Source organism: Palaemon carinicauda, chromosome 1 (genome assembly GCF_036898095.1).
Source record: "Palaemon carinicauda isolate YSFRI2023 chromosome 1, ASM3689809v2, whole genome shotgun sequence".
In the NCBI taxonomy this organism is placed as follows: Eukaryota; Metazoa; Arthropoda; class Malacostraca; order Decapoda; family Palaemonidae; genus Palaemon; species Palaemon carinicauda.
This window is the reverse complement of record NC_090725.1, coordinates 277,950,183-277,977,541: the sequence shown is the minus strand read 5'-3', so window position 1 is coordinate 277,977,541 and position 27,359 is coordinate 277,950,183. Positions and strand designations below refer to the sequence as shown.

At 42.4% G+C, this 27,359-nt stretch overlaps 2 protein-coding genes across 3 annotated transcripts in view; one reads left to right on the top strand and one right to left on the bottom strand.

The window, feature by feature from the left end:
* LOC137657030 (protein NATD1-like) overlaps window positions 1-6,130 on the top strand; it is a 67,920-nt gene extending 61,790 nt beyond the window's left edge. The window contains exon 4 of one of the 2 annotated variants that reach the window (XM_068391399.1): window positions 5,980-6,130. The gene's annotated coding sequence lies outside the window, so the exon portion shown is untranslated. Of the gene's footprint in view, window positions 1-3,196; window positions 3,332-5,979 lie in introns of those variants that run through there. The other variant, XM_068391404.1, reaches the window with a different exon arrangement.
* Window positions 5,779-27,359, bottom strand: part of LOC137657022 (Golgi-associated PDZ and coiled-coil motif-containing protein-like) — a 90,894-nt gene continuing 69,313 nt past the window's right edge. Inside the window, exon 13 of the mRNA XM_068391382.1 lies at window positions 5,779-6,023. Coding sequence (XP_068247483.1) covers window positions 5,948-6,023 — 76 coding nt within the window. The 3' untranslated portion in view covers window positions 5,779-5,947. The remainder of the gene's footprint in view (window positions 6,024-27,359) is intronic.

Sequence of the window (27,359 nt, the reverse complement as noted above, 5' to 3'; positions counted from 1 at the left end):
CACAACTCTCCCTGCTCCCATGTGTAATGTCTGTCCACTTTACTTTTTCTTCTCATCTTGAAGAGATGAAGCTGCCACAACAGTGTGTGGGTCGGATGACAAATGCTGGTCAAGTTATTCAACAAAAAGCCTTTCTAGCGGACTATACTCTACTTAAAAGCAACTTCATCCTCCTTACAATGGGGAGGATGGGTTGATGACTTCCATTCATATTAGTCTTGTCTGGTCCAACACTTCCACGTTATCTACAATGCTGCTGTTCTTTACCATACTGTAAAGAGATAGCCAACCTGATACTAGCTTCCTTTTAGGCAGAGTATTGGCCAATGCCTTATCAGCTTCCATATCTCTATGTTTAGCTGGTTGGAGGTTGTTAGGATCAGAAGGATGACATGTCTGGGGAAGAAAAGAACCTCCCAGTCTGGTTCTAAGGAAGTGCCTCCAACCTTAGGGAGATTCATTTATTCAAAAAACAATAATTTGAATACATGTTGACACAAATTAATTTTTGTTTTTATTTATCATAGTATGAGGTCCATGTTCTTGAGGATTGTTTTCATATCATTGATAGGGGTCCTTGTGAATTTATCCTGGAATCATCTTTCCGATAAGCGCTGCCATTTGCCTATTAATGAATATCAGGCCAAGAGGCTTCTTAGAGGGATTTCACCCTATATGACAGGCAGTGAAGTCTCTTAATTACTGCTTTGACTTTTCAACCACTTTTATACTGGTTTGTATCTTTTAATGGAGAGGAGTTATATATGTGTTTATTTTATGATAAACACATTACATCAGTAAGATGTACAATTAAAAAGGAGGAAAATGAAAGAGGCAACAAGAGCTGGACTTTTATTCTTAAGGCCTTGAAAATATCTCTTTGGCTTACAGGGTACTGTACATGCATTTTAATATTGAATTTGCAATAGTATTTGGAAATTATAGCTTGTTAGATTCACCAGGTTTCTGAAGACAATGTGTCTAGTCTTTATCAAAATTTTTATTTTACCAGTTGATCAAAAGGATACAGACTTATAAGAAGAATAAGAGTGTTTTTTAATAATTGTAGAGATTACTCTGAAGGTTTTTGCATGATAGTTATTTCAAATGTACTACACTGTATTGCAGTATACAAATTTTGATTACTTTATACCTATACAATAGTGCATCCAGTAGTGAAATATGTAAGCATAAGTTATTACCAAGAATATTTGAACTTTTCTCATAGAAAATAGTTTATAAAAATCTTAGTACCCATATTTTTTATGAATATATACTGTAAATGGTCTCTAAGTCTTCTATGCTATAACCTTTTGAATCTACTAAATTATCATTATTTTGGAAGCCTTAAAACTTTTGGTACTGTACATATTAATTCATATTTTTTTATAAGAAATGTTCAATAACAAGGAACCTGACATGCAGGATAACTAGTCTAATAAGATCAACAAAACTTAATGTTAAACCTTTACATAATGCTAAAAACAGAATATCATTATATATTAAACTTTAAATAAATATGTTCACCCTTTTCTAAAGAGTAAATAAAATATGTGCTATATAAATTCTTGCAGTGAAATGCAAAAAAAAAAGTAAAAGGAAAATTTTTTATACAAATTAGATTAAAAATAATTTGCTGCATATGAAATTACTGCAATTATCAACACAGACAAATGGCATTACGTCTCAAAAATGCTCTGCTGCTAATCACAAAAGCTGGGAAAGTTGAAAGAGGTACTATACAGTACTGAAGTGATGCAATTTGCAAAGAGAACATAGTTAATTCATCCATTAAGGGAATTATTATAAATAGATTATACACGAGAAATATTAAGCTCCTAAGATTCAGTATGTTTCCTTTCTATTCGTTATCACTAAGTACTTATAACTCTCAATATTATTATGAGTAAATGCATAACATCGAAAAGAATTAGAAAATGCTTCATTAACAAATATTCACTGATACAGCTCAATTAACTGCTATCTGTCTTAATGATTCAAGAGTTCAGATCTGCACTTAAACTTTCAAATATTAAAACTGATGTTCCCATAATAAAGGATACATTCCCTTGACTGCATATCAAGGTAAAAACCATGTCAAGCCCTAACTAATGCATGAAATACAAATACAGCAATCTATAAAAACTACACCTTTAAAATGCATTTGTAATGATTGAAAAACGTATTTAAACACTAAACCTGTTTTGCTAAAAGCAAATTTTTAAAATAATTCATGTTATTCAACAAAATCAAAATTTAACTTATTCAACAATAAAACAATATATTCCATCTTGATGATAGATTTCTTAAAACTTTTTCCCAATGAATCTATGCCACCAAAAAATGTCAAGTCTACTGTAATGACTACCTCATCCATCTTGGTACACATAACTTAACAAAAAAGATGCAAATGGCAAAATAAATTTCCAATTTATTTAGGAAAATGTCTTGATAAATCAAATAAAGCTTAAAATAATAAAATATTAAAATTAATTACTAAAAGCTATAGCACCACTGGTGATAAATTTCTGAAGCATAAATATTAACAGAAAAAATATGCTGGTTTATTCTGTGAAATGTAATGTTAAAGTGCTTAAGACAACATTTTCTCCATCATAGTTTATTTTGAATATTGTGCTGAATGTTAGGATTGCATTAGAATAAAAGCATCAATGCATTTTGAAAATGTGAAATAGAAAAAAATTATGAGTTGCTCACTAGAAAAGGAAATAGGGTAAAAGAGATTAAATCACCTTCACAGAATGCATAGGACTTCGCTATGGATCTGTGGTGTATTATATAAAAATTTGTCATAGGTCTCTTATGCAGTCTATCCCACCACCATCTCCACAAACTGGAGTGTATGATACATATTTAGTTAGTACAAAAACCTTCATAAATAAAGTACTGTCCAATAAAAATGTCAAACAGTGCCTTTCCCCAGCAAAGCAGTTACTTTGTTGTCATGAAACCCTAGTTAAAGTACACATTAAGATATGTTGCCCTATGATCAGGTTACTCTAACATTAGGAGGCTATTAAAAAAACCTTCCTCAATTTTATGAAAATAATCTCTAATTTGTGAAATATAAAATTTTTTCATACATAAGAAATGATCGAGATTTGCCTATTTTTTGATGATGGTAAAAATCAGTATAATTCATATTTAGTAAAACTGTTTTCCCTCTTATTTCTAGTGGATAAGTATTAATGAGACCTGCATGCGATGCCAAGAAACCCGTCACGCAGAGCCCATACCCCACTCATCAAAGTGTCATGGGCTAAAATCTTCACCCCACTTTTTGTATAAACTCACAACCTTACTCAGAGCCTAACTCTTCCACTCTCCGAGCAGCACTAGTAAAAGCATCTCGTGAGCATGTCTTTGAAACTTTTATGTACAATTGTGATAGCTATTGTTCATGATAAAGACATTAAGTGCTGTTTTGTAAAGTTAACAGTATCATGACCATGACCCCTAGATGAAAAAAGAAATTTTTGGAAGCATGAGCAATGTTTGCATGCAGAAAACCTGCCAAAACTGTATAATTGTACTACAATATCCATAATTGGTACATATAATTCTGAACAAAGACGTCAAATAATTTGACATTGTGAAACAGGTGGTGATAACAAATCCATGACAACTTTCTCTTAAAGTTGAAATGTTTCTGCATAAATGGATCGTTCAGAAGCAGCAAGCAGGCGATACGTTTACCAAAACCAATATTTGTGAAGAAGCAAGGGTATTTGAGCTGCATATTTCAACATCAAAAGAATGTGAAGATTTTAACTGAAGAGGAGGAGGGACAGAATGCCAAACCTCAAACTTCAAGAGAAATTATGATGTTAAGAATGTGGGAAACCCTGGAAAAATCTGTAGAAACATATCACCCAGATAAGGTTTTGGCAGCCCAAGCGGCAATTCTATTTACTGGCAATGCTGTCATATTTTCATGCCATTTCAAAGAAAAAGCAGTCATCTATAGATAGGTTCTTTGTCAAAATTAAATGGCAGAGTGTAAAAACAAAAAAGAAAGCATAAATTAATTGGGTCACTGAGTGACAAAGAACGTCGTTCAAAGGAAAGAGGGCCCGATAAAGTTCTTATGAAGGGAGATCCTTCCTACACTCTCATACCAGCTACGATTCTCCATAAAGGTAAAGTGCATGTTAATTTTTCAATATTTCTATTTCTTATTGTGAAATATTAATTGGTATTCATTTCTGATGTGAAAGTTATAAATTGCTAAATAATTACCATTACAAACATTAAAAAAGGATTGTATTGTATACACTATTTGTATTATCAACTTGTGAAATGCGTCAAGTGAATTTCCTTTATTTCTTATCGAAAAAAATAGTTTTCATTTACAACCATTTAATTTGTGAGCTCGCTCGTGAAACAAAATAAATTTGTAAACCAAGATACTACTGTACATTCATGTACAGCAATTGATATAGGAGCCATAGGTATTTGAACTATTTTTTGAATTAAAGGGAGTAAAAATATCAGAATGTTCCCTTAGTAATTAAATTACAGGTATATGATGTCTTTTATTCCAGGTATCAATACTGATGCCATGCCCCACTAAATTGTTTCCTCCTTGTACAGGCCTGTTTTGTATTATATTCTTTGAGAATCTGAAATCTTTGTTTAACACCAATATTGATGAAACTGAAGCTCTGAGAATCTGTAAGCTTTGTTTTACACCAATATTGGTGAAACTGACCGTACCGAATTCAATATTTTTAAAATTTTGTGCCTCTCAGGAGGAAAGGATTGAAAATCTTATAAAACACCCGTAGCACATATCCTTTACAACTAGAACTGCATTCCTATTACGGCTTACATAGTTACTTCATATATACTCACATTGTATTCCCATTTGCACCACAAAAGTATTTTAAGTACAACTGAAGAAATTGGTGAAACATCACATACTAGGCAAAATAATCCCATAAAAGCATGAGTTTCAAAATACCCAACCATGTCCCTTCATTTATGAAATATAAAAATGTATCTGATTATTAGCATAAAATAATGTGTATATTTTGCCTCATGCAAAACTTAAAGTGGTTTTGCAAATAGCAAGAGCAGTTGAAGTGACACAAAAGTGTATTGTAAAAAAACAACATGTTGGATATCAAAATTCAAAAATTCCCTCTAAATGTGAGCAAATAGGTTACATTTCAATAATTTCTCCTATAAAATTATATAAAACAAGATGCGAATAATAATTATAAAATCTGGTATGCTTTTCATATTTTCATTGAAAATTACTCATGATGTTAAAGTAAAAAAAGTGACATTTCATTACTTTCTGCAACTATTAAAACCTCATTTTATAAGGTGCAGTATTGCTGATGAAAATTACAGAATTATGCATGTTTCTCAAATTTTCTTTAAACTTCACTTATAATATATTATTGCTATGAGTCATTATATTATTACATATCACCACAAATATAAAGCTGACATATAGCATTGGTAAAAGTAGAAAGCATCTTACATGTGATAATATCTTCAGCATAAAAACAATATGGAATGATAATACTGCAGAACTTTTAACAAACCATAACCTATAATTAACAATTAATGACACATTCACTACGGTAACGAAAAGCTTTGAGGAAATAAATACGTAAGTAATGGGTGTATAAAAATGGACAAAAGATATAGTAATTTCAATAATATCTATAATTTATATGAACTAAGTAATTTTAGAAATGAAGAAATAATTACTAAATTAATGGGTGTATAAAAATGGACAAAAGATATAGTAATCTCAATAATATCTATAATTTATATGAATAAAGTAATTTTAGAAATGTTATTGGTATCAGGTTTCATGTATATCACAAAAATTTACCTCAGCACCAATGAGGATGATAGGTAATGAGTGACTACTACAGGTATCAATCACTCTTTTTAATAGGTCCTGTACTTAATAATTTCCATTAAATACAACTGTTCCAGATGTCTTGCCTTCATCCAAATCCAGTGCTTTTCCACCCTCTTCACTATATGAAAAAAGAAAAATTAAAATGTAAGAAAATATGAAAATAAAATTGTTTAAAGAAGAATTGAATCAAATTAAGTAATTCCTAATAACAGGTAACATAAAAAGGTGTGTAAAAAGTTGAAAAAAAAACATGTTAAAGTAAAACTGAAAAATTATAAGCAAAACTAGTACACATCTTTCACAACAAATATTTTCCTGTGTACCTATCTGAAATTACTTGAATATACCTCAACTTATATTTACTAGATTTTGTTAAAAATCAGGCTTCATCAATATAAAGGCAAAAATAAAAACTCCAAATGATTAACCAGCCTACAAAAAGCTATTCACATCTGTCATAATTTCATTTAAATTGAAAAATTTGCTCATGGCACAATCAAAGTCGTGGTTGGAATAGCACAGACATTATTAAAGAATAGTTTTAACCAGAACACTCATAAAAATGTATCTGACAATGGGTAAAGGTGCTTTTTAAAGAGCGGAATTCCTTTTTTATTTATATAATGCATTTATTTTCAATGTATCTCTGAGCCTACTCTACACGAACTTTTAAAACAGGCTTTTCCTTTTCAGGAGTACATGACAAATGAGTCCTCTTATACTGTACAAGTGCATTTTTAAGGTGAAGCCTTATGCTACCTTCTTTCCTGGGGTTATTTTAATCTTCATTCTCCATATCTTCAAAATATTTTGAATTTGCCAGCCTTTGCATGTTTCCTAACTACACAAAACCTTAATCTTTTAATAGGAGTTATTTCAGTTTAGCTTGAACAGCCATTAAACTTTTAATGAGGTAGAAGTTGTTATAGGGCAGTGAAGGGTAAGTCCTGCCCTCCTGACAGAAAGTTCTGCACTTACCTTCAACCTTAGGCCTGGAACTTTAGGGGTGGTTGAAGCGGGTAGTATAACTTAAAGGATTCATGTTTGTATTGTTAGAAAAAATACAAATTACCACTTTTTTTAATTTTGATTCATTCCTATAAGAATACAAAACCTTTGTCTTCTAATAGCAGACATATTATTAGGGAGGGAGTTAGTGCCTATGAACAAAAACTAGCTGGTTAACTTTCCCACAAATTGTCAAGGCACTTGGTCCTGAAAGCTGTAGTACCACAAGTGATGAATCATGTCACTCTTAATGACATGAGCATGAAAATGGTTCAAGGGTTAGGGTAAGCCCCTACCAGGTGACTGGTAGACGGTCATAGTAAAACCATGTCATCTCAATGTATGGTCATGATGAGAAACGGGTTTGTATACATTCTATAAATCCTCCATTCTCATATAAGAGGATGGGGGAGGTACTTCTAAATAAAACTTTTTTGAAAAGAAAAGTTGCTCAATTACGAAGTTAACCTGCAACTGGCACGTAATGGTATGATTTTTGCACCCCAAGGGAGAGTAAGAATAAAGAGTTAGAAGGCCAGTCATTCTATTTCTTATAGACTTGCATTACAACCACTATCTTGAATGAGATGCTTCTTGTACTGTAAGGGAGCTAAGTTTGTGGGTAAGCTCCCTAAGGTTGTAGGCAGTTCAGGATTTTGGGCTTTTCCAGACTCCTGTCTTCAAGACCTGTGCCACTAACAGGTTCTTCCTGAATTCTAGGGTGGATCCAATAGTTGACATTAAACCCAGGAATCTTCTTCCATCCCCTTGTTTGCAGAGTAGGCATGTGTGGTGATTCTATGAAGCCAGAATGAAACAGCATTCTCGGATATATTCTTCATCCCTACTGTGCTGAAAAAGTTTCTCTGCTGCTCCAATCTGAAGCTATGAATTGTCTTTAGGTAGTGCCCTCATAAGACAGAGAGGCAAGTCATCCTAATTCTAGCTAGTCGCTTCTTGTAGAGAAGAGATAGAGAGACTTGAACCTGCAGTTGTACACAGCTGGGTTGTGAGTCTTGGCCACAAATTCAGAATAAAGATAAGACCTCCTCCCATCTATCAAAAAGAAACCGATAGGACCTTCTCTCAACAAAGGAAAATAAGAAAATCTACAAGAAGCTTCAACCGGAGAAGTATCCTTTCTAAGACAACAATCACAGATGGCCACTTCCCCTTGTAGACAACTACAGAGAACCTATGCAAGTATGCAGACAAAAAGCCTTACACTCTGAGGAGATGCTGAATAACTGCCAACTATCAAGTGAAAGGGATGCTGCTAAGTTGGGGTACCTCTAAATGTGGGTCGACAGAGGAGGGTGACCCATAAGGGTAGCTCTCAGTATCTCAATGAGGACCATTAGCAGACAAACACCAAGGTCATCCTGAGACCCAACATAATCAACAGCTTGTTAATATTTGGCGAATCAGGCAGGAGGGTGGAAAGGCATATGATTCCAAGCTGTCCCAGGGGTGTTGGAATGCCTCTTCAACTGCCTCCCATAGGTCTGGAACTGGGGAGATGGATTGTGGGGGTTTCCTGCTTAACAATGTCAAACAGGTCAATCGATGGTGATCTCCAAAGAGCAATAAGCCTTTCTGCCACATGAGGATGTAGGGACCACTTCAAGCCTATAGCCTGGCCCTTACGACTGGGCATGTCTGGTAGAACGTTCATATTGCCGGGAATAAATCTTGTTGAGAGCTATACAGCGTTAGCCACTGCCCATGTGTGCACCTGATTTGCCAACTTACAAAGTTTCTGTGAAACAGTACCACTTTGTAAACGTAAGCTCATTAACGCTACTGAGTGCCCTATTAAACTCTATTGGAAAGCTTGCAATGCTAGGAATGCTGCTTGCATTTCTGACATTGATATACAAGTGCTTCCTTTCGAGGACTACATCCCTGATGCGGCTTGGCTCCTTAGGTGATTGCCCTTCTTGGTTGGGTTTCTGCACAGCACCATCTCTGGAAGTGGAGAATTGAGTGGAACTTCCCTGGTGAGATTTTCAGCCTTCAGCCATATTACCAAATCATCCCTTACTTCCTGTTTTACTGGAACAAGATGGTAAAAGAGATCTCTGGTTGCTGACAAATGACTCAAGACACCAATATAGCGATCAATGATGAAGACATCCATGGGGGACGAGTTTGTCCAGCAAAAAAATATTGTCCCAGAAGATGTTGCTGCTTTCAAGCTAGTTCTTGATTGTGCACAAATGGGTACGCTGGCTTCTTAAGCCTGCCGATACACTTGCCTGATGGAAAGACTCTCGATATTGCTGTGTCTGTCAGCAGATTTGGATATTCCCAATTATTCACAACCCCAAGATTGTGAAAAAAGGAAAGAACTGTCTCGATCCTGAAATATGCCAGGATTAGCTTATCATCTACTGTAGATACCTCAAGAGATGAATTCCATTAAAGTGGGGCCAAGTAGAGACAAGCATAAGCACACATGTGAACACTTTGGGAGGCAAAGCAGAGGTACTTCCTCTAGGACCAATGGATGAGTATCTAGAAATATGGATCCTTCAGGTCCAGAAGCCTTCTTTTCTCATATCATCCAGCAAAATATGTTGTCCCAAGAGATGTTGCTAGATTCAAGCTAGAAGTCCTTGATTGTGCACAATTGGTTACACTGCCTTCTTAAGCCTAATGGTACAATTGTCTGATGGAAAGAGTCAATGTTGCCGAGTTTATCAGCCCACTGTACTTGGGTATTTCATCTTCTGCTTGGGAGTGAGACTTGGATATTCCCAATTAATCACAATTCCAAGATTGTGACAAAAGAAAAGAACTTTTGTCTTGATGCTTGGAGTATGCCAGGATCAGATGATTATCTACTATAGATACCTAAAGAGATTAATTCCATTCAAGTGGGCCCAAGTAAGAGACAAGCATAAACACACATGTGAGCACTTTGGGAGACAAAGCAGAGGTACTTTCTGTAGGACCAATGAATGAGTATCTGGAGGTATGGATCCTTTAGGTCCAGAAGTCTTCTTTACTAATATCAGACAGCATGGTACTTGCTGTCTTCATCTTGAATGGTGTCTGACAAACAAACTTGTTCAAAGGAGAGGTCAATGACTAGTCTCTAACCCCAACATGAATTTTTCACCAGCAAGAGCCAAGTCTGTACTGTATAAGTCTCAAACAACTCCAAACGCATTCTTCTCCTCCATCGCTTTCACCTCAAAAGTTGGTGGGAGGTAGGTGGTATCTATCCTGAAAGAATATCTACAACCCATTCCTTTGTTTAGTGTCAGTGCCTCGTTGCTCAATGGCCTGACAAACATCCCCCAGCTGGAGGAGATTACTGACTTCAACATCCCTCTCCTCCATTCCTACCTCCACCATCCCTCCTGAACTGGTCAGATTGGGAGCGGAAGGGTAGAGCTTTGACCATGCCTTTCTTTGAAGAGGAAGAAGCTTGAAGTGCAGACGAGGCTTTGGAGGTACTTGGGGGTTTTCTTCAGAGCTGATCCCAAGGTGTGTTAGGGATCAGTTCTAGCTGCCTTTATTTTCATTATTATTATTACAAGCTAAGCTACAGCCCTAGCTGGAAAAGCAAGATGCTATAAACGCAAGGGATCCAAAAGGGAAAAATAGCCCGGTGGGGAAAGGAAACAAGGAAATAAACTAACTACAAAGAAATAATAAACAATCAAATTAAAATATTTTAAGAACAGTAACAACATTAAATTAAATCTTTCATATACAGTATGAATTATGTAAAAACTTAAAAAAAAATAAGAGGAAGAGAAATAAGATAGGACAGCATGCCTGAGTGTACCCTCAAGCAAGAGAACTCTAATCCAAGGCAGTGGAATGTCAGGTTAAAGAAGCTATGGCACTACCCAAGGCTAGAGGACAATGGTTTGATTTTGGAGTGCCCTACTAGAAGTCTCTTCTACCCTTATCAAGAGGAAAGTGGCCACTAAACAATTACATTGCACTAGTTAACCCCTTGAATGAAGAAGAATTGTTTGGTAGTTTCATTGTTGTCAAGTGTATTATGGCAGGAGAACGTGGAAAGAATAATGCCAGCCTATTCAGTGTATGTGTAGGCAAAGACAAAATGAGCCATAACGAGGGAGAGAGGGATCCAATGTAGTACTGTCTGCTTTGTCAAAGGACCCCCTTAAAGGTAACTGCTTGATGAATAAGGGCATCATGGTTCATTTTTCTTCACTTTTCCATCATTTCTACATCATATTGTGGGAAGAGGGTTGTAGTGCCCAGCACTTGGGTGTTCCTTAGGTACATCCCTCTTGTTGTCCAACTTGATATCAAGGTGGGAGGCGATCACATTCCCTCCTATACTGAAACCAGCTGGCCCATTACTTTGCCGATTGGTGAGCCAAGGTCACAGCCTTTGCCCCCTGACAGGATCAAATTGGTACTTCCTCCATGTCTCAGGATTTACCAAATCCTGGGTCTTAGTGAATTAGGCATCTGCCCCTAACCAGTGGTTGGTCCAGAAAGTCACCTGGTGGCTGGCCATTGAAGCGTATTCCATGTCAGCAGAATCAAGGGCTGAGAACAATAAGCTCTCATATTCGAGTCTCTCCACAGGTGTCCTTGCCATCAGTGCTGTCACTATGGGATTGAAGGGTAGAAGAGAAGGATTCGTACCTCCTGGCATACAGGTTTAGAATCTTTGTTGTCCAGAGTGTGAGAGCCAGGATCTTGTTCAAACGGCTGGAGTGAAGAGAATACACCTGTCTGAAGATTCAAAATTAACCCTGTCCAAAGCTGGACACCTAAGCACCATTCAACAGACGTCACACCGCCCTTTGCAGGTGCCACAGAACCCTCACATAGCTCATTGTACTCAAGAATGAGTGCAAGGACATTGATGAGCCAGTACACAGTCTTGGGGTTTTTGGCCTCTGCAGGCACTGGATCAAAATCAGGAGTCATTGGGTTACTGATATCCAAAGACACCTCCTCCCTTATGGGTGTCAGCGGCCTAGAAAATAGCCATATTTGGTCCCACACGGCCATTTTCTGTTTTCATAATTTTTATGCTGTGAAAGGTCTGGTCTATTGCCAGACAAAAGACTAAGTCATTTAGAAGCTTCCTTATAGGATAAAAAAGCAATTTCGTCCACGCATATATACCCAGAATTTCCTTATCTTGGCCATAGTGACGACTGAAATCATTCATGAGAAAACTCGTCAACACTTATGTTTAGGTTTATATTTTATTGTCTTCTGTATGATACGTTGGGCTACAATAATAATGTGCGTGAGAGCATTGTTCCAATTACATGGGAAAGACATTGCTACCTGCACATTCCATGTTGCAACCCTTGAGCACAATATTGGCTATATTGCCAGTTCATTGATACCATTCCTTAGGGACTCTGCAGGATATGTGTATAAAACTATCCATAACAAAGAAAAACAGAGAAAGAGGATGTCTAGATATAAGGCAAAACAGAAAAAGGAATTATGAAAAGCTGGTGATGACTACAAACCAGGTGCCTTCTAAAATGAACTGGATAACAATGAGTAGTTGGCAACTATGAAACACCCCCATAAGCTTTTATCATCAACTTTAGCATATCATAAGAAGGGATAATATATTTTTAGAAAGTTAGGGGACCAGGAGCCTTGTAGCGATCACTTAAGAGCTCTATCGTTGCAAACTGCAAACAAAAGAAGCCAGCAAAAATATGTCAATACAACTTGTGGCTGAAATAAACAAAGAGTGGAGAGCTGACTTTCGGGTGGGTAGGACTTACCTCCCACCCTCCCAGTAACTATTACTACTTGAAAAGTATAACAGCTGTTTCACCTAAGCTAAAATCATACTCCTATTAAAGGAAAATTTGTATAGGAACAATTAAATCTTTACTCTATTTAAAATAGCAAATACTACTATAAATTCTAGACCCACCATGTTAACTACAACCTGCCTGATTTTGCCTTTGCTATGCAAGAATTTATACTATACATTAATACCAATTATTTTTATACCTGGTCCCTTGTACCTGGACCTCCTGATAACAATAATTCTTTTACTTTGAATCCCCAGGTGCACCTTGATCCCCTCCTCTGGCATGGTATTTATATGCTGGAAAACCCACGGTCACTCCAGCACAGCAACAATAACTTGTTGCAGTATACATAATAAGTAGGCAATGGCAACGAGCAAGCTGTTCCTCAATTGGTTCCAACTCTGCTTCCTGCAGGAGGTTGAGCAGTACTTACAGCAACTAGGGCTGAATATCAAAGTCCTGCTATCCCTTGACAACTCACAATGTGTCGATTCTCTATAAAAATATGGAGGAGGTGTTCTTTCCTCAAAACACCATATCACTTATCCAGCTGATCGACCATGGGTTCATTAAGAACTTTAAAGCTTATTACAGCAAACATGTGATGACCATTCCAATCAATCATGGATGAAGATCCCCACCTAGAAGTTCTGCAATACTGAAATAGTTTCACTATTGCACACTGCCTCTTTGTGGGAGAGGAATCTTTCAAGAACATAGAGCCACAGACTGACAGTAAATGCCTATCTTACATGCATTTCGCCCGACTGTGTGAAGGACTTAAGTGGCTTTGGTCCTGATAATGCCTTCAATGAGACACTGAAGAAGATCGTGGCACTGGCACAGAGTGACAGTCGATTGGTTCTAGGAAGTGGTTGAGGATTGCAAGTATTGGAATTGCTTAAAAGACATGATGCTGAGCTCACCGAGGAGGACCTCGAGGAGTTGGTACATTCGGCAAGATGTTATTTTCATTAGTAAAATAAATTTTTGAATATACTTACCCGATGATCATGTAGCTGTCAACTCTGTTGCCCGACAGAAATCTACGGTCGGGATACGCCAGCGATCGCTATACAGGTGGGGGTGTACACAACAGCGCCATCTGTGGTCAGGTACTCTAGTACTTCTTGTCAACACCACCTCAATTTTTTCCTCGGTCCACTGGTTCTCTATGGGGAGGAAGGGTGGGTCAATTAAATCATGATCATCGGGTAAGTATATTCAAAAATTTATTTTACTAATGAAAATAACATTTTTCAATATTAATCTTACCCGATGATCATGTAGCTGATTCACACCCAGGGTAGTGGGTGGAGACCAGCATACATGTTAACAAAGAAGCTAAGTATCCCGTATTTTATTTTATTAGTTATTCAAAAATAACATAAAATAAATAAGTACCTGGTAAGGAAGACGACTTGAACCATTACTCTGCCTTTATTAAGTACGTCTTCCTTACTGAGCGTAGCGGTCCTCTTAGGATGCTGAACGACTCTTAGGTGCTGAAGTATAAAGGGCTGCAACCCATACTAAAGGACCTCATCACAACCTTTAACCTCGGCGCTTCTCAAGAAAGAATTGACCACCCGCCAAATCAACAAGGATGTGGAAGGCTTCTTAGCCGACCGTACAACCCATAAAAAGTATTCAAGAGAAAGGTTAAAAAGGTTATGGGATTATGGGAATGTAGTGGCTGAGCCCCCGCCTACTACTGCATTCGTTGCTACGAATGGTCCCAGGGTGTAGCAGTTCTCGTAAAGAGACTGGACATCTTTGAGATAGAATGATGCGAACACTGACTTGCTTCTCCAATAGGTTGCATCCATAACACTCTGCAGAGAACGGTTCTGTTTGAAGGCCACTGAAGTAGCCACAGCTCTCACTTCATGTGTCCTTACCTTCAGCAAAGCAAGGTCTTCTTCCTTCAGATGAGAATGTGCTTCCCTAATCAGAAGCCTGAATTAGTAAGAAACTGAGTTCTTAGACCTTGGAAGAGAAGGCTTCTTGATAGCACACCATAAGGCTTCTGATTGTCCTCGTAAAGGTTATGACCTTTTTAGATAGTACCTAAGAGCTCTAACTGGGCAAAGTACTCTCTCCAGTTCGTTCCCCACCAAGTTGGACATGCTTGGGATCTCGAACGACTTAGGCCAAGGACGTGAAGGAAGCTCGTTTTAGCAAAAAACCGAGCTGCAAGGAACATGTAGCCGTTTCAGATGTGAAAACTATGTTCCTGCTGAAGGCGTGGATCTCACTTACTCTTTTAGCTGTTGTTAAGCACATGAGGAAAAGAGTTTTTAATGTGAGGTCCTTAAAAGAGGCTGATTGGAGAGGTTCAAATCTTGATGACATAAGGAACCTTAGGACCACGTCTAGATTCCAGCCTGGAGTGGACAACCGACGTTCCTTTGAGGTCTCAAAAGACCTAAGGAGGTCCTGTAGATCTTTGTTGGTGGAAAGATCCAAGCCTCTGTGGCGGAAAACCGCTGCCAACATACTTCTGTAACCCTTGATCGTAGGAGCTGAAAGGGATCTTACGTTCCTTAGATGTAACAGGAAGTCAGCAATCTGGGTTACAGTGGTACTGGTTGAGGAAACTGCATTGGCCTTGTACCAGCTTCGGAAGACTTCCCCTTTAGACTGATAGACTCAGAGTGGATGTCCTCCTTGCTCTGGCAATCGCTCTGGCTGCCTCCTTCGAAAAGCCCCTAGCTCTTGAGAGTCTTTCGAAAGTCTGAAGGCAGTCAGACGAAGAGCGTGGAGGTTTGGGTGTACCTTCTTTACGTGAGGTTGACGTAGAAGGTCCACTCCTAGAGGAAGAGTCCTGGGAATGTCGACCAGCCATTGCAGTACCTCTATGAACCATTCTCTCGCGGGCCAGAGCGGAGCCAACCAACGTCAGCCGTGTCCCTTTGCGAGAGGCGAACTTCTGAAGTACCCTGTTGACAATCTTGAACGGCGGGAATGCATACAGGTCGAGATGGGACCAATCCAGCAGAAAAGCATCCACGTGAACTGCTGCTGGGTCTGGAATCGGAGAACAATACAACGGGAGCCTCTAGGTTATCGAGGTAGCGAACAGATCTATGGTTGGCTGACCCCACAGGGCCCAAAGTATGCTGCAAACATTCTTGTGAAGGGTCCACTCTGTGGGGATGACCTGACCCTTCCGGCTGAGGCGATCTGCCATGACATTCATATCGCCCTGAATGAACCTCGTTACCAGCGTGAGCTTTCGATCTTTTGACCAGATGAGGAGGTCCCTTGCGATCTAGAACAACTTCCACGAATGAGTCCCTCCCTTCTTGGAGATGTAAGCCAAGGCTGTGGTGTTGTCAGAGTCCACCTCCACCACCTTGTTAAGCTGGAGGGACTTGAAGTTTATCAAGGCCAGAAGAACCGCCAACAGCTCCTTGCAATTGATGTGAAGTGTCCTTTGCTCCTGATTCCATGTTCCCGAGCATTCCTGTCCGTCCAAAGTCGCACCCCAGCCCGTGTCTGATGCGTCCGAGAAGAGACGGCGGTCGGGTTTCTGAACAGCCAAAGGTAGACTTCCTTGAGAAGAAAGCTGTTCTTTCACCACGTGAGAGTAGACCTCCTCTCTTCGGAAACAGGAACTGAGACCGTCTCTAGCGTCATGTCCTTTATCCAGTGAGCAGCTAGATGATACTGAAGGGGGCGGAGGTGGAGTCTCCCTAACTCGATGAACAGGGCCAGCGATGAAAGTGTCCCTGTTAGACTCATCCACTACCTGACTGAGCATCGGTTCCTTCTCAGCATGCTTTGGATGCATTCTAGGGCTTGGTAGATCCTTGGGGCCGACGGAAAAGCCCGAAAAGCTCGACTCTGAAGCTCCATACCCAGGTAGACAATGGTCTGGGATGGGACGAGCTGGGACTCCTCAAAATTGACCAGGAGGCCCAGTTCCTTGGTCAGATCCATAGTCCATCTGAGAATCTCCAGACAGCGACGACTTGTGGGAGCTCTTAAAAGCCAGTCGTCTGACGGAGCCGGACACAAGATCATGGTACTGCTGCACAGTCTGTGAACTGTCAACCATGGGGAAGCGAGGAAGTACAGCGACAACCCGAAACTGTCTAGACTGTCTGGGTCGTACAGACAACTCCTTATCGGGTTGCTGAGGTTGCCGCACTGCGTCACAACAAGTCACTTCTACTGGTTGTTGAACGTCTTCCCAGTGACACACTGACTCCGTAAACAAAAAAATCCTCTAAAAAGGACTAAGCTTGGACTGCATGTCTTGCAACAAAGCTCAAGGTCTATGGGAGCAGGTGTGGCAACAGACGGGGTTAGCGACTGAAGCGGAACCATTACCCTCCCTGGAAGCATGTTATGCTTAAATAAAAGTCCATAGGAGGCTAAGCAGCTTAAGGCTCCTCTCCAAATGACAGAGTCCTCAAGGGAATATCAGAAGGAGGGAGAATAGCACTTTCTCATCTACAGGAACCATATCCGAGAAAAGCTAAGTTCTCTCAGTGAGGGTTTCACTGGTGCAAAAGCAGCAGACCAGAAGGCAACGTTATGAAACTGCTTGACAGTCTTGTGAGTTGGCAACAACCAAAGATGTGTGACTGAGGAGCATGCGGTAAGGTATGCAGAGCATGCTGTATGCAGAGCATGCTGTATGCAGAGCATGCTGTATGTAGAGCATGCTGTAAGGTATGCAGAGCATGTTGCATGGCATGCGGCTTATGCTGCATGGGATGAGGCTCATGCTGCATGGGATGAGGCTCATGCTGCATGGTATGAGGCTCATGCTGCATGGGATGAGGCTCATGCTGCAAGGGATGAGGCTCATGCCGCATGTGTTGAGGAGGATGCCGCATAGTATGAGGCTCCTGCCTCATGGGTTGAGGAGGTTGCCGCATAGCATGAGGCTCCTGCCTCATGGTTTGAGGAGGATGCCGCATAGCATGAGGCTCCTCATAGCATGAGGCTCCTCATAGCATGAGGCTCCTCATAGCATGAGGCTCCTGCCTCATGGGTTGAGGAGGATGCCGCATAGCATGAGGCTCCTGCCTCATGGGTTGAGGAGGATGCCGCATAGCATGAGGCTCCTGCCTCATGGGTAGAGGAGGTTGCCGCATAGCATGAGGCTCCTGCCTCATGGGTTGAGGAGGATGCCGCATAGCATGAGGCTCCTCATAGCATGAGGCTCCTGCCTCATGGGTTGAGGAGGATGCCGCATAGCATGAGGCTCCTCATAGCATGAGGCTCCTGCCTCATGGGTTGAGGAGGATGCCGCATAGCATGAGGCTCCTGCCTCATGGTTTGAGGAGGATGCCGCATAGCATGAGGCTCCTGCCTCATGGGTAGAGGAGGTTGCCGCATAGCATGAGGCTCCTGCCTCATGGGTTGAGGAGGATGCCGCATAGCATGAGGCTCCTCATAGCATGAGGCTCCTCATAGCATGAGGCTCCTGCCTCATGGGTAGAGGAGGTTGCCGCATAGCATGAGGCTCCTGCCTCATGGGTTGAGGAGGTTGCCTCATAGTGCTGGAACCCGGCAACTCCCGATGCGGCAACTCACGCATGAAAGCAGGAGGCGCAGCAAGAACATGCGTCTGGCAGGGTGGACTGCGCATCGGAGGTGGAGCTCTCACAGGTGGAGGGTGGGAGCAGGCAGCCGCAGTATCTGCTGAGCGCACAACCTCGGCGGGTTGTAGGTTAACAGGCTACATTGTCAACCTTCCAGCATGATACTACTGTATGAAGGAGCAAGCTGAGACTGTATAGTCTGCAGCATGGACCACTAGGGTCTATGAAAGACAACAACAAACGGAGCTACTGTCCGTTGAGACTGAGGGTCTAAAACAGCTGGTGCGGCAACAGACGGAGTTACTGCCTGTTGCAGTACCACCTTGCCTCTCTGGGAGGTGTGCAGTTGTCGTACTGCAGCAAGTCCGAACTGACCCAGTGCTAATGGCTACACCTAGGAGTTGGACTTGCGCGGAAGGGACCGACTTGCACTTAAAAGCTGCAAGATTTGGTCCATGGTTTCTGCGAGAAACCTCTTCCGCAGACGAGGAATAAATGGGCTCTCTCGTCTTTGTGTGGGTGGGGTGATCACGTTGGCTACGTGAGTTGGTTACACCCGAAACCACGGAGGGAAACGTCTGTTCGTCGATCAAGGCCTGATGAACCCATAAGTCCTTCGACGTTACTTCTCCCCTGGGCTTGGGAGCTTGTAAGAGGTCCCAGACTAGGCGAACAACTGGCACGAACAGACGAACCCTCGAACGCAACACTGTAACACTTTGCGCTTATCACTTTATCACTTTTGATTTTCTGTTTGCACTTATTTCACTGAACTCGAAACTTTAAGTGGTTTGTACCTGAAACACGCAATTCTATCCTTCATTAAAAGTTAGTAATTGCGAAAACAGTATTATTGTTAAAGGAAAAAAACTGAAAGATTTCCCAAATAAAAAGTTCCTTTATTAGAATTAAAAACCATTTAAGCTAAGAAAGAATGAACAAAACGCTAGAATCGGTTTACTCTTACTGCAACGTGAAACCGTGAATACTCTCTCTCTATCGTAACGATAGAGCGCAAGTTGAACGTTCTGAACGTCAACAACTGCAGACACAAAACAAAACGTTAGTTCAACTTTGAAAACAGTACGAGACTATCAAAGAAATTCTTTCAAAAACATTAAAATAGCATAAAATGTTAACAGGTAAAAACGAAATGACGGGCTCAATGTTAATTAACTTCGGTTCCAAGAAAAGACCGCCTACTATTAGGAAAGGTCGCATATAAACAAATATAAAAATTAATTTTAATAAGTTAATAATAAAAGGAAGTTAACCGAAGAGGCCTATAAAAGGCGGAGAGATATAAAATAAATCTATAACTTTGTTAAGCAAAATTAAGAAAGAGAGTCTATACTCTCTTCGACACCAACACTTCCGTCTAAGGGAAGGGTCGGCCATTTAAAAGTGAAAGAGAGTTCATACTCTCTTCGTCACCAAAATTAAATCAAATTAATTCCAAAAACTTGCTAAGCTAATGATAAAGCTTCCTGAATAGCGAAGGCTAAACTCTAGAGCAAATACATCACCAAATCGTGAACAATAACTCCAGAATCAACAGCGTATCCATGTAGGTCTAGCCGGTGGCACGACAGAGGAAAAATTGAGGTGGAGTTGACAAGAAGTACTAGAGTACCTGACCACAGATGGCGCTGTTGTGTACACCCCCACCTGTATAGCGATCGGTGGCGTATCCCGACCGTAGATTTCTGTCGGGCAACAGAGTTGACAGCTACATGATCATCGGGTAAGATTAATATTGAAAAATGTTATTTTTATTAGTAAAATAAATTTTTGAATATACTTACCCGATAATCATGTAGCTGTCAACTCCGTTGCCCGACAGAATTCTATGGAGGGATACGCCAGCTATCACAATACTAGAAGGGGGTGTACTTACCAGCGCCACCTGTGGCCAGGTACTCAAGTACTTCTTGTTGACACCTCCTCAATTATTCCTCGGTCCACTGGTTCTCTATGGGGAGGAAGGGAGGGTCGATTAAATCATGATTATCGGGTAAGTATATTCAAAAATTTATTTTACTAATAAAAATAACATTTTTCAATATTAAACTTACCCGATAATCATGTAGCTGATTCACACCCAGGGGGGTGGGTGAAAACCAGTGTACAAGATTAAAGGATAGCTAAGTATCCCATATTTCATATAACAGTTATCTCAAATAACAATGAAATAATAAGTACCTGGTAAGGAAGTCGAATTGAACCGTTACTCTGCCTCTTTTTTAAGTTCGTCTTCCTTACTGAGCGCAGCGTTCCTCTTGGAGGCTGAATCAACCCAAAGGTGCCAAAGTATATGGGGTTGCAACCCCTACTAAAGGACCTCTACAAAACCTCTAACCCAGGCGCTTCTCAAGAATGAATAGACCACCCGCCAAATCAAAAGGATGCGGAAGGCTTCTTAGCCTACCGTAACAACCATAAAAACAACAATAAAAGCATTCAAGAGAAAGGTTAAAAAAAGGTTATGGGATTAAGGGAATGTAGTGGCTGAGCCCTCACCTACTACTGCACTCGCTGCTACGAATGGTCCCAGGGTGTAGCAGTTCTCGTAAAGAGACTGGACATCTTTAAGATAAAATGATGCAAACACTGACTTGCTCCTCCAATAGGTTGCATCCATTATGCTCTGCAGAGAACGGTTTTTATTAAAGGCCATCGAAGTAGCTACGGCTCTTACTTCGTGGGTCCTTACCTTCAGCAATGCAAGGTCTTCCTCCTTTAAGTGAGAGTGGGCTTCTCTAATCAGAAGCCTTATATAATATGAAACCCCATTCTTGGACATGGGCCTCGAAGGTTTCTTGATGGCACACCATAAGGCTTCTGACTGTCCTCGAAGAGGTTTAGACCTCTTAAGATAAAATTTGAGAGCTCTGACAGGGCAAAGAACTCTCTCTAGTTCGTTACCTACCATGTTGGAGAGGCTAGGTATTTCAAACGATCTAGGCCAAGGACGTGAAGGAAGTTCGTTCTTTGCTAGGAATCCGAGCTGAAAAGAACATGTTGCAGATTCGGTCGTGAAACCAATGTTCTTGCTGAAGGCATGAACCTCACTGACTCTCTTAGCTGTTGCAAGGCAGACGAGAAAAAGAGTCTTGAGGGTAAGGTCCTTGAAGGAAGCTGACTGGAGAGGTTCGAACCTAGGTGACATAAGGAACCTTAAGACTACGTCTAGGTTCCAGCCTGGAGTGGATAGACGACGCTCTTTAGACGTCTCAAAAGACTTAAGAATGTCTTGAAGGTCCTTGTTGGAAGAAAGGTCCAAACCTCTGTGGCGGAGAACTGAAGCCAACATACTCCTATACCCTTTAATCGTAGGGGCTGAAAGGGATCTCTCATTCCTAAGATGTAGAAGGAAGTCAGCTATTTGGGTCACAGAGGTATTGGTAGAGGATATAGAATTGGCTCTACACCAGCTTCGGAAGACCTCCCACTTAGACTGGTAGACTCTACGAGTGGAAACCCTTCTCGCTCTGGCAATCGCACTGGCTGCCTCCTTCGAAAAGCCTCTAGCTCTAGCGAATCTTTCGACAGTCTGAAGGCAGTCAGCCGAAGAGCGTGGAGGTTTGGGTGCAACCTGTCTACGTGAGGTTGACGTAGAAGGTCCACTCTTAGAGGTAGAGTCCTGGGGATGTCGACTAGCCATTGAAGTACCTCTGTGAACCATTCTCTTGCAGGCCAAAGGGGAGCAACCAGCGTCAGCCGTGTCCCTTCGTGCGAGATGAATTTCTGCAGAACTTTGTTTATTATCTTGAACGGTGGGAATGCGTACAGGTCGAGATGGGACCAGTTCAGTAGAAAAGCATCCACATGAACTGCTGCAGGGTCTGGAACAGGGGAACAGTACAGCGGAAGTCTCTTGGTTATGGAGGTGGCAAACAGATCTATGGTAGGTTGACCCCACAAGGTCCAAAGTCTGTTGCACACACTCTTGTGGAGGGTCCATTCCGTGGGAATGACCTGATTCCTTCTGCTTAGGCGATCTGCTGAGACGTTCATATCGCCCTGAATGAACCTCGTGACCAGAGTGAGGTTTAGACCTCTTGACCAAATGAGGAGGTCCCTTGCGATCTCGTATAGGCTCCTCGAATGGGTCCCTCCTTGCTTGGAGATGTAAGCCAAGGCTGTGGTATTGTCTGAGTTCACCTCCACCACTTTGCCTAGCAGGAGGGACTTGAAGTTCAACAGGGCTAAATGAACTGCTAGTAGCTCCTTGCAGTTGATGTGGAGTAATCCCTGTTCTTCGTTCCACGTTCCCGAGCATTCCCGTCCGTTCAAGGTCGCACCCCAGCCCGAGTCTGATGCATCTGAGAAGAGATGAAGATTGGGGGTCTGAATAGCCAACGATAGACCCTCCCTGAGAAGGAGGTTGTGCTTCCACCACAGGAGAGTGGTCTTCATCTCTTGGGTGATTGGGATAGAGACTGCTTCGAGAGTCGAACCCTTGTCCCAATGAGCTGCAAGATGGAATTGAAGAGGGCGGAGGTGGAGTCTCCCTAGCTCGACGAACAGGGCCAGTGATGAAAGGGTCCCTGTGAGACTCATCCACTGTCTCACCGAGCAACTGCTCCTCTTCAGCATGCTCATGATGCACTCTAGGGCTTGGCTTATCCTGGGGGCCGATGGAAAAGCCCGAAAATCCTGACTCCGAATCTCCATTCCCAGGTACACAATGGATTGGGAGGGAATGAGTTGAGACTTTTCTATGTTGACTAATAGACCCAGTTCTCTGATTAAGTCTAAAGTCCAATTGAGATTCTCCAGACAGCGACGACTCGTGGAGGCTCTCAACAGCCAGTCGTCTAAGTAGAGGGAGGCTCTGATGTCCGATAAGTGTAGGAATTTTGCTATATTCCTCATCAGATGAGTAAAGACCATAGGAGCTGTGCTTAGGCCAAAACACAGGGCTTGGAATTGGTAGACAACCTTTCCGAAAACGAATCTCAGGAAAGGTTGGGAGTCTGGATGAATAGGAACGTGAAAGTAGGCATCTTTCAAGTCCAACGAGACCATCCAGTCCTCCTGCCTGACCGCTGCTAAGACCGACTTCGTCGTCTCCATCGTGAACGTCTGCTTGGTGACATACGCGTTGAGCGCGCTGACGTCCAGCACCGGTCTCCAACCTCCTGTCTTCTTGGCCACAAGAAAGAGATGGTTGTAGAAGCCCGGGGATTGATGGTCCCGGACTATAACCACTGCCTTCTTCTGCACAAGTAGCGACACCTCCTGGTGCAATGCTAGCCTCTTGTCCTCTTCTTTGTAGTTGGGAGAGAGGTTGATGGGCGATGTGGTCAGAGGTGGTTTGAGGCAGAATGGAATCCTGTAACCGTTCCTCAGCCAACTGACAGACTGGGCGTCTGCACCTCTCTTCTCCCAGGCTCGCCAGAAGATCTTGAGTCTGGCTCCTACTGCTGTCTGGAGATGCGGAGAGTCAGTTTTTTCCTTTAGATGTCCTGGAGCCTTTCCTGGACTTGCTCCTGTAAGAGTCTGGACGGGAGCTTCCTCGGCTGGGGGCTCTACCACGAAAGGGCGGTATGAACCTCGTAGCAGGGGTATCAGCCACTGGAGAGCGATAAGTCTTGGGGACTGAGGTAGCAACCTTAGACTTACGAGCCGATGAGGCTACAAGATCGTGTGTGTCCTTTTGTATCAGGGCAGCAGACAAGACCTTAACCAGCTCTTCGGGGAAGAGGAACTTCGAGAGCGGAGCAAAAAGGAGTTGTGACCTTTGGCAAGGTGTAATGCTGGAGGAAAGGAAGGTACACAGCTGTTCCCTTTTCTTCAAAACCCCTGATACAAACATCGACGCAAGCTCACCAGATCCATCCCTAATGGCCTTATCCATGCAGGACATTAATAGCATGGCAGAATCCTTGTCCGCAGGAGAGGTCTTCTTGCTGAGGGCCCCCAGGCACCAGTCAAGAAAGTTGAACATCTCAAATGCTCTAAACAGTCCTTTCAGTAAGTGATCAAGGTCTGAGAAGGTCCAGCAAACCTTAGAGCGCCTCATTGCAGTTCTCCGAGGCGAGTCTACCAGACTTGAGAAGTCAGCCTGGGCAGAGGCAGGTACTCCCAAGCCTGGTGCTTCTCCTGTGGCATACCAAACGCTCGCTTTCGAAGTGAGCTTAGTCGGCGGGAACATGAAAGAAGTTTTGCCAAGGTGTTGCTTAGTCTGCAGCCACTCCCCTAAGATCCTTAATGCTCTCTTAGAGGACCTTGCTAGGACTAGCTTAGTATAGGAGGACTTAGATTGTTGTATGCCCAGCGAAAACTCAGATGGCGGAGAGCGGGGAATAGCAGAGACAAAGTGGTCTGGGTAAACCTCCCTAAGCAGAGCCAAGACCTTACGAAAGTCAATAGACTGTGGAGAAGGCTTAGATTCATCCACGTCTGACGAGGGATCCAGGTGTGCCTCCTCATCATCAGACGCCTCATCACCAGAGTGTAGCGAAGATATCGGACAAGAATGCTGAACAGCAGAGTCAGAACGAGTAGGAACAATAATAGTGGTTTCCTCTTCAAGTAACTGTTGAGGGAGAACCTGAGGCTCAGACTGCAAAGGCTGAATAACAGACGAAGCAGAAGGAAGGCGCATGGGTGGAGGAGGCTGACTCCTAGCATGAGTGGTTGAACCCAAGGGTTGCGCTTGCTGAGCGGTTGGTGGAAGCGGAGTAGCAAGTTCCTGTTCCTGTGGTGTGAGCGGAGCGTGATGAGGTTGAGGCTGCGCAGAACAAGGTAAATGTCTCGCAAGCTGAGGCTCCTGAGGCGCAAGGCCAAGGTGTAGTGGAGCTTGCCTTGTGGATGGTTGAGCTCGTTGCAGCGAGAGCTGAGGAGACTGACTCATGGACGGGAGAGGTTGTTGTACCTCAGCCGAGAGTTGCACCACTGGTGGAGCAGCAAGGGGAGGCGGAGGAAGAGAGGTATAATCCTCCTGATCCCATAGCAAAGGTTGCCTTAAAGAAGGCGGAGGCTGAACACCACTGGGAACAGCAAACTCAGACCGTGGCTCAACATCGTACGCCTGGCAGGTGGTACTGCGATCAGGCGGAGCAAGCGCAGGCGGAGCGAGCGCAGGCGGAGCGAGCGCAGGCGGAGGGAGTGTAGGCGGAGGCGGAGGCGCAACACTCTCAGCCCGACACTCACGCATCAAGTCCGAAAGCTGTGCTTGCATGGACTGTAGTAGAGTCCACTTAGGGTCGGCAGAAACTACAGTAGGCTGAGGTAAAGCCTTAACAGTCGAGCTCTGTTGTGGCAGAACCTTACTCCTCTTGGGCGGAGTGCAGTCGACAGATGACTGCGGCGAGTCAGAGCTGAGCCAATGACTGCAACCTGGCTGAGCACTCGCGGACTGGACTCTGCGTTTAAGTGGTCTCGAGACCTGAGACCAACGTTTCTTCCCTGACAGATGATCAGCGGACGAGAAAAAGACGGGCTCAATCGTCTGCAGGTGGGAGTGACGGTCTTTGGAAGACACGCCCGCAACCACCGAGGATACTTCTGTGCGCCTAACAAGGCCTGCCGAACCCTTATGCCCTTCGACATTGCTTCTCCCCTGGGCTTGGGAGCTTGCAAGAGGTCCCGGACTGGGAGGACGACTGGCTCGCACAGAAGTATCCTCACGCACCACACTGGCACTGACACTAGCACTTGGCACTGCACTGACACTAGCACTCATCACAGCACTGGCACTAATTCCACCCACTGCACTCTTGACCTTAAGTTCCTTGACTTCGGCCATCAGAGACTTATGGTCACTTACCACTGACTCTACTTTATCGCCTAAGGCCTGAATAGCACGCAAAACAACAGACATATCAGGCGGAGGGCAAACAGTAGGTTCGGGGGTAGCCACTACAGGGGTAGGAAAAGGTAGGGGATCATGAGGTGAGGAAAACAGTGAAGAGTGAGAAGAACTCCTCCTAACTCTACCTCTCTCTAACTTAGATGAATATTTTAAAAGACGGACAAATTCCAGTTCCGAAAGTCCGGCGCATTCCTCACATCGATTTTCTAACTGACAGGGCCTGTCCCTACAGTCAGAACAAGCGGTGTGAGGATCTACCGAGGCCTTCGGAATACGCCTATTGCAAGACCTACATCGTCTATGGGAGGGGGCTTGCGAAATGTCAGACATCTTGAATCCAAAGAGTTAGCCAAAGGGGTTTCCAAAATCAAGCAAAAGATCGTTAACCGTTATCAGGACTATATAAAAGCTATCTAGCTAATATAAGAAGGTTTCAAGTAAAGCGACAGCCGAAATCTGAGAGAATACTTCACCAATTAGCCGTGAACAAACTCGAAGATCATAAGCATATCCCAGAACGTCTTGCCGGAAGCACGACAGAGGAATAATTGAGGAGGTGTCAACAAGAAGTACTTGAGTACCTGGCCACAGGTGGCGCTGGTAAGTACACCCCCTTCTAGTATTGTGATAGCTGGCGTATCCCTCCATAGAATTCTGTCGGGCAACGGAGTTGACAGCTACATGATTATCGGGTAAGTTTAATATTGAAAATGAGGAAGTAATAGACAATGAGGATGTGGAACATGACATCACATACGATATGTTGGGGAAGATGTTGCAGCTGCTGGAGGCATTGAAAAATACTGCCTATAGCCTGGGCCTGTCCATGCCCTAAGTTCATACATGTCATGGATGAAGCTTTCTTTCCATATGAAAATATAATGAAAAAAATGAAGCAGTAAAGAAAACAGCTCCTCTTAAAACATTGTGTGTGAAGTTAAACTCCCCTGTCAGCCACCGAATCAACTCAACCAACAACCAACAATCCCAGTAGAAATTTACATCAAAGATAATGATGCTGTGGTCAAACCTCCTCTCAATTACAAAAACAGGTAGAGTATTGCCCAGTATTCTAAAAGGTCTAGTGAGGTCATGTTTATATCCTGTACAGTACTGTACTCTATAAACTGTAAAGTTGAACATAGCCAACCTAATTTGCTAGCAGATTTTTAACCTCTTTTTCACTGTAGTGATGACAAGTCTACTCAAGGCTTCTTCATGCCAGGTACCCTTCACCAAGTATTCAAAAGTAATTTCTTACCACATTGTCA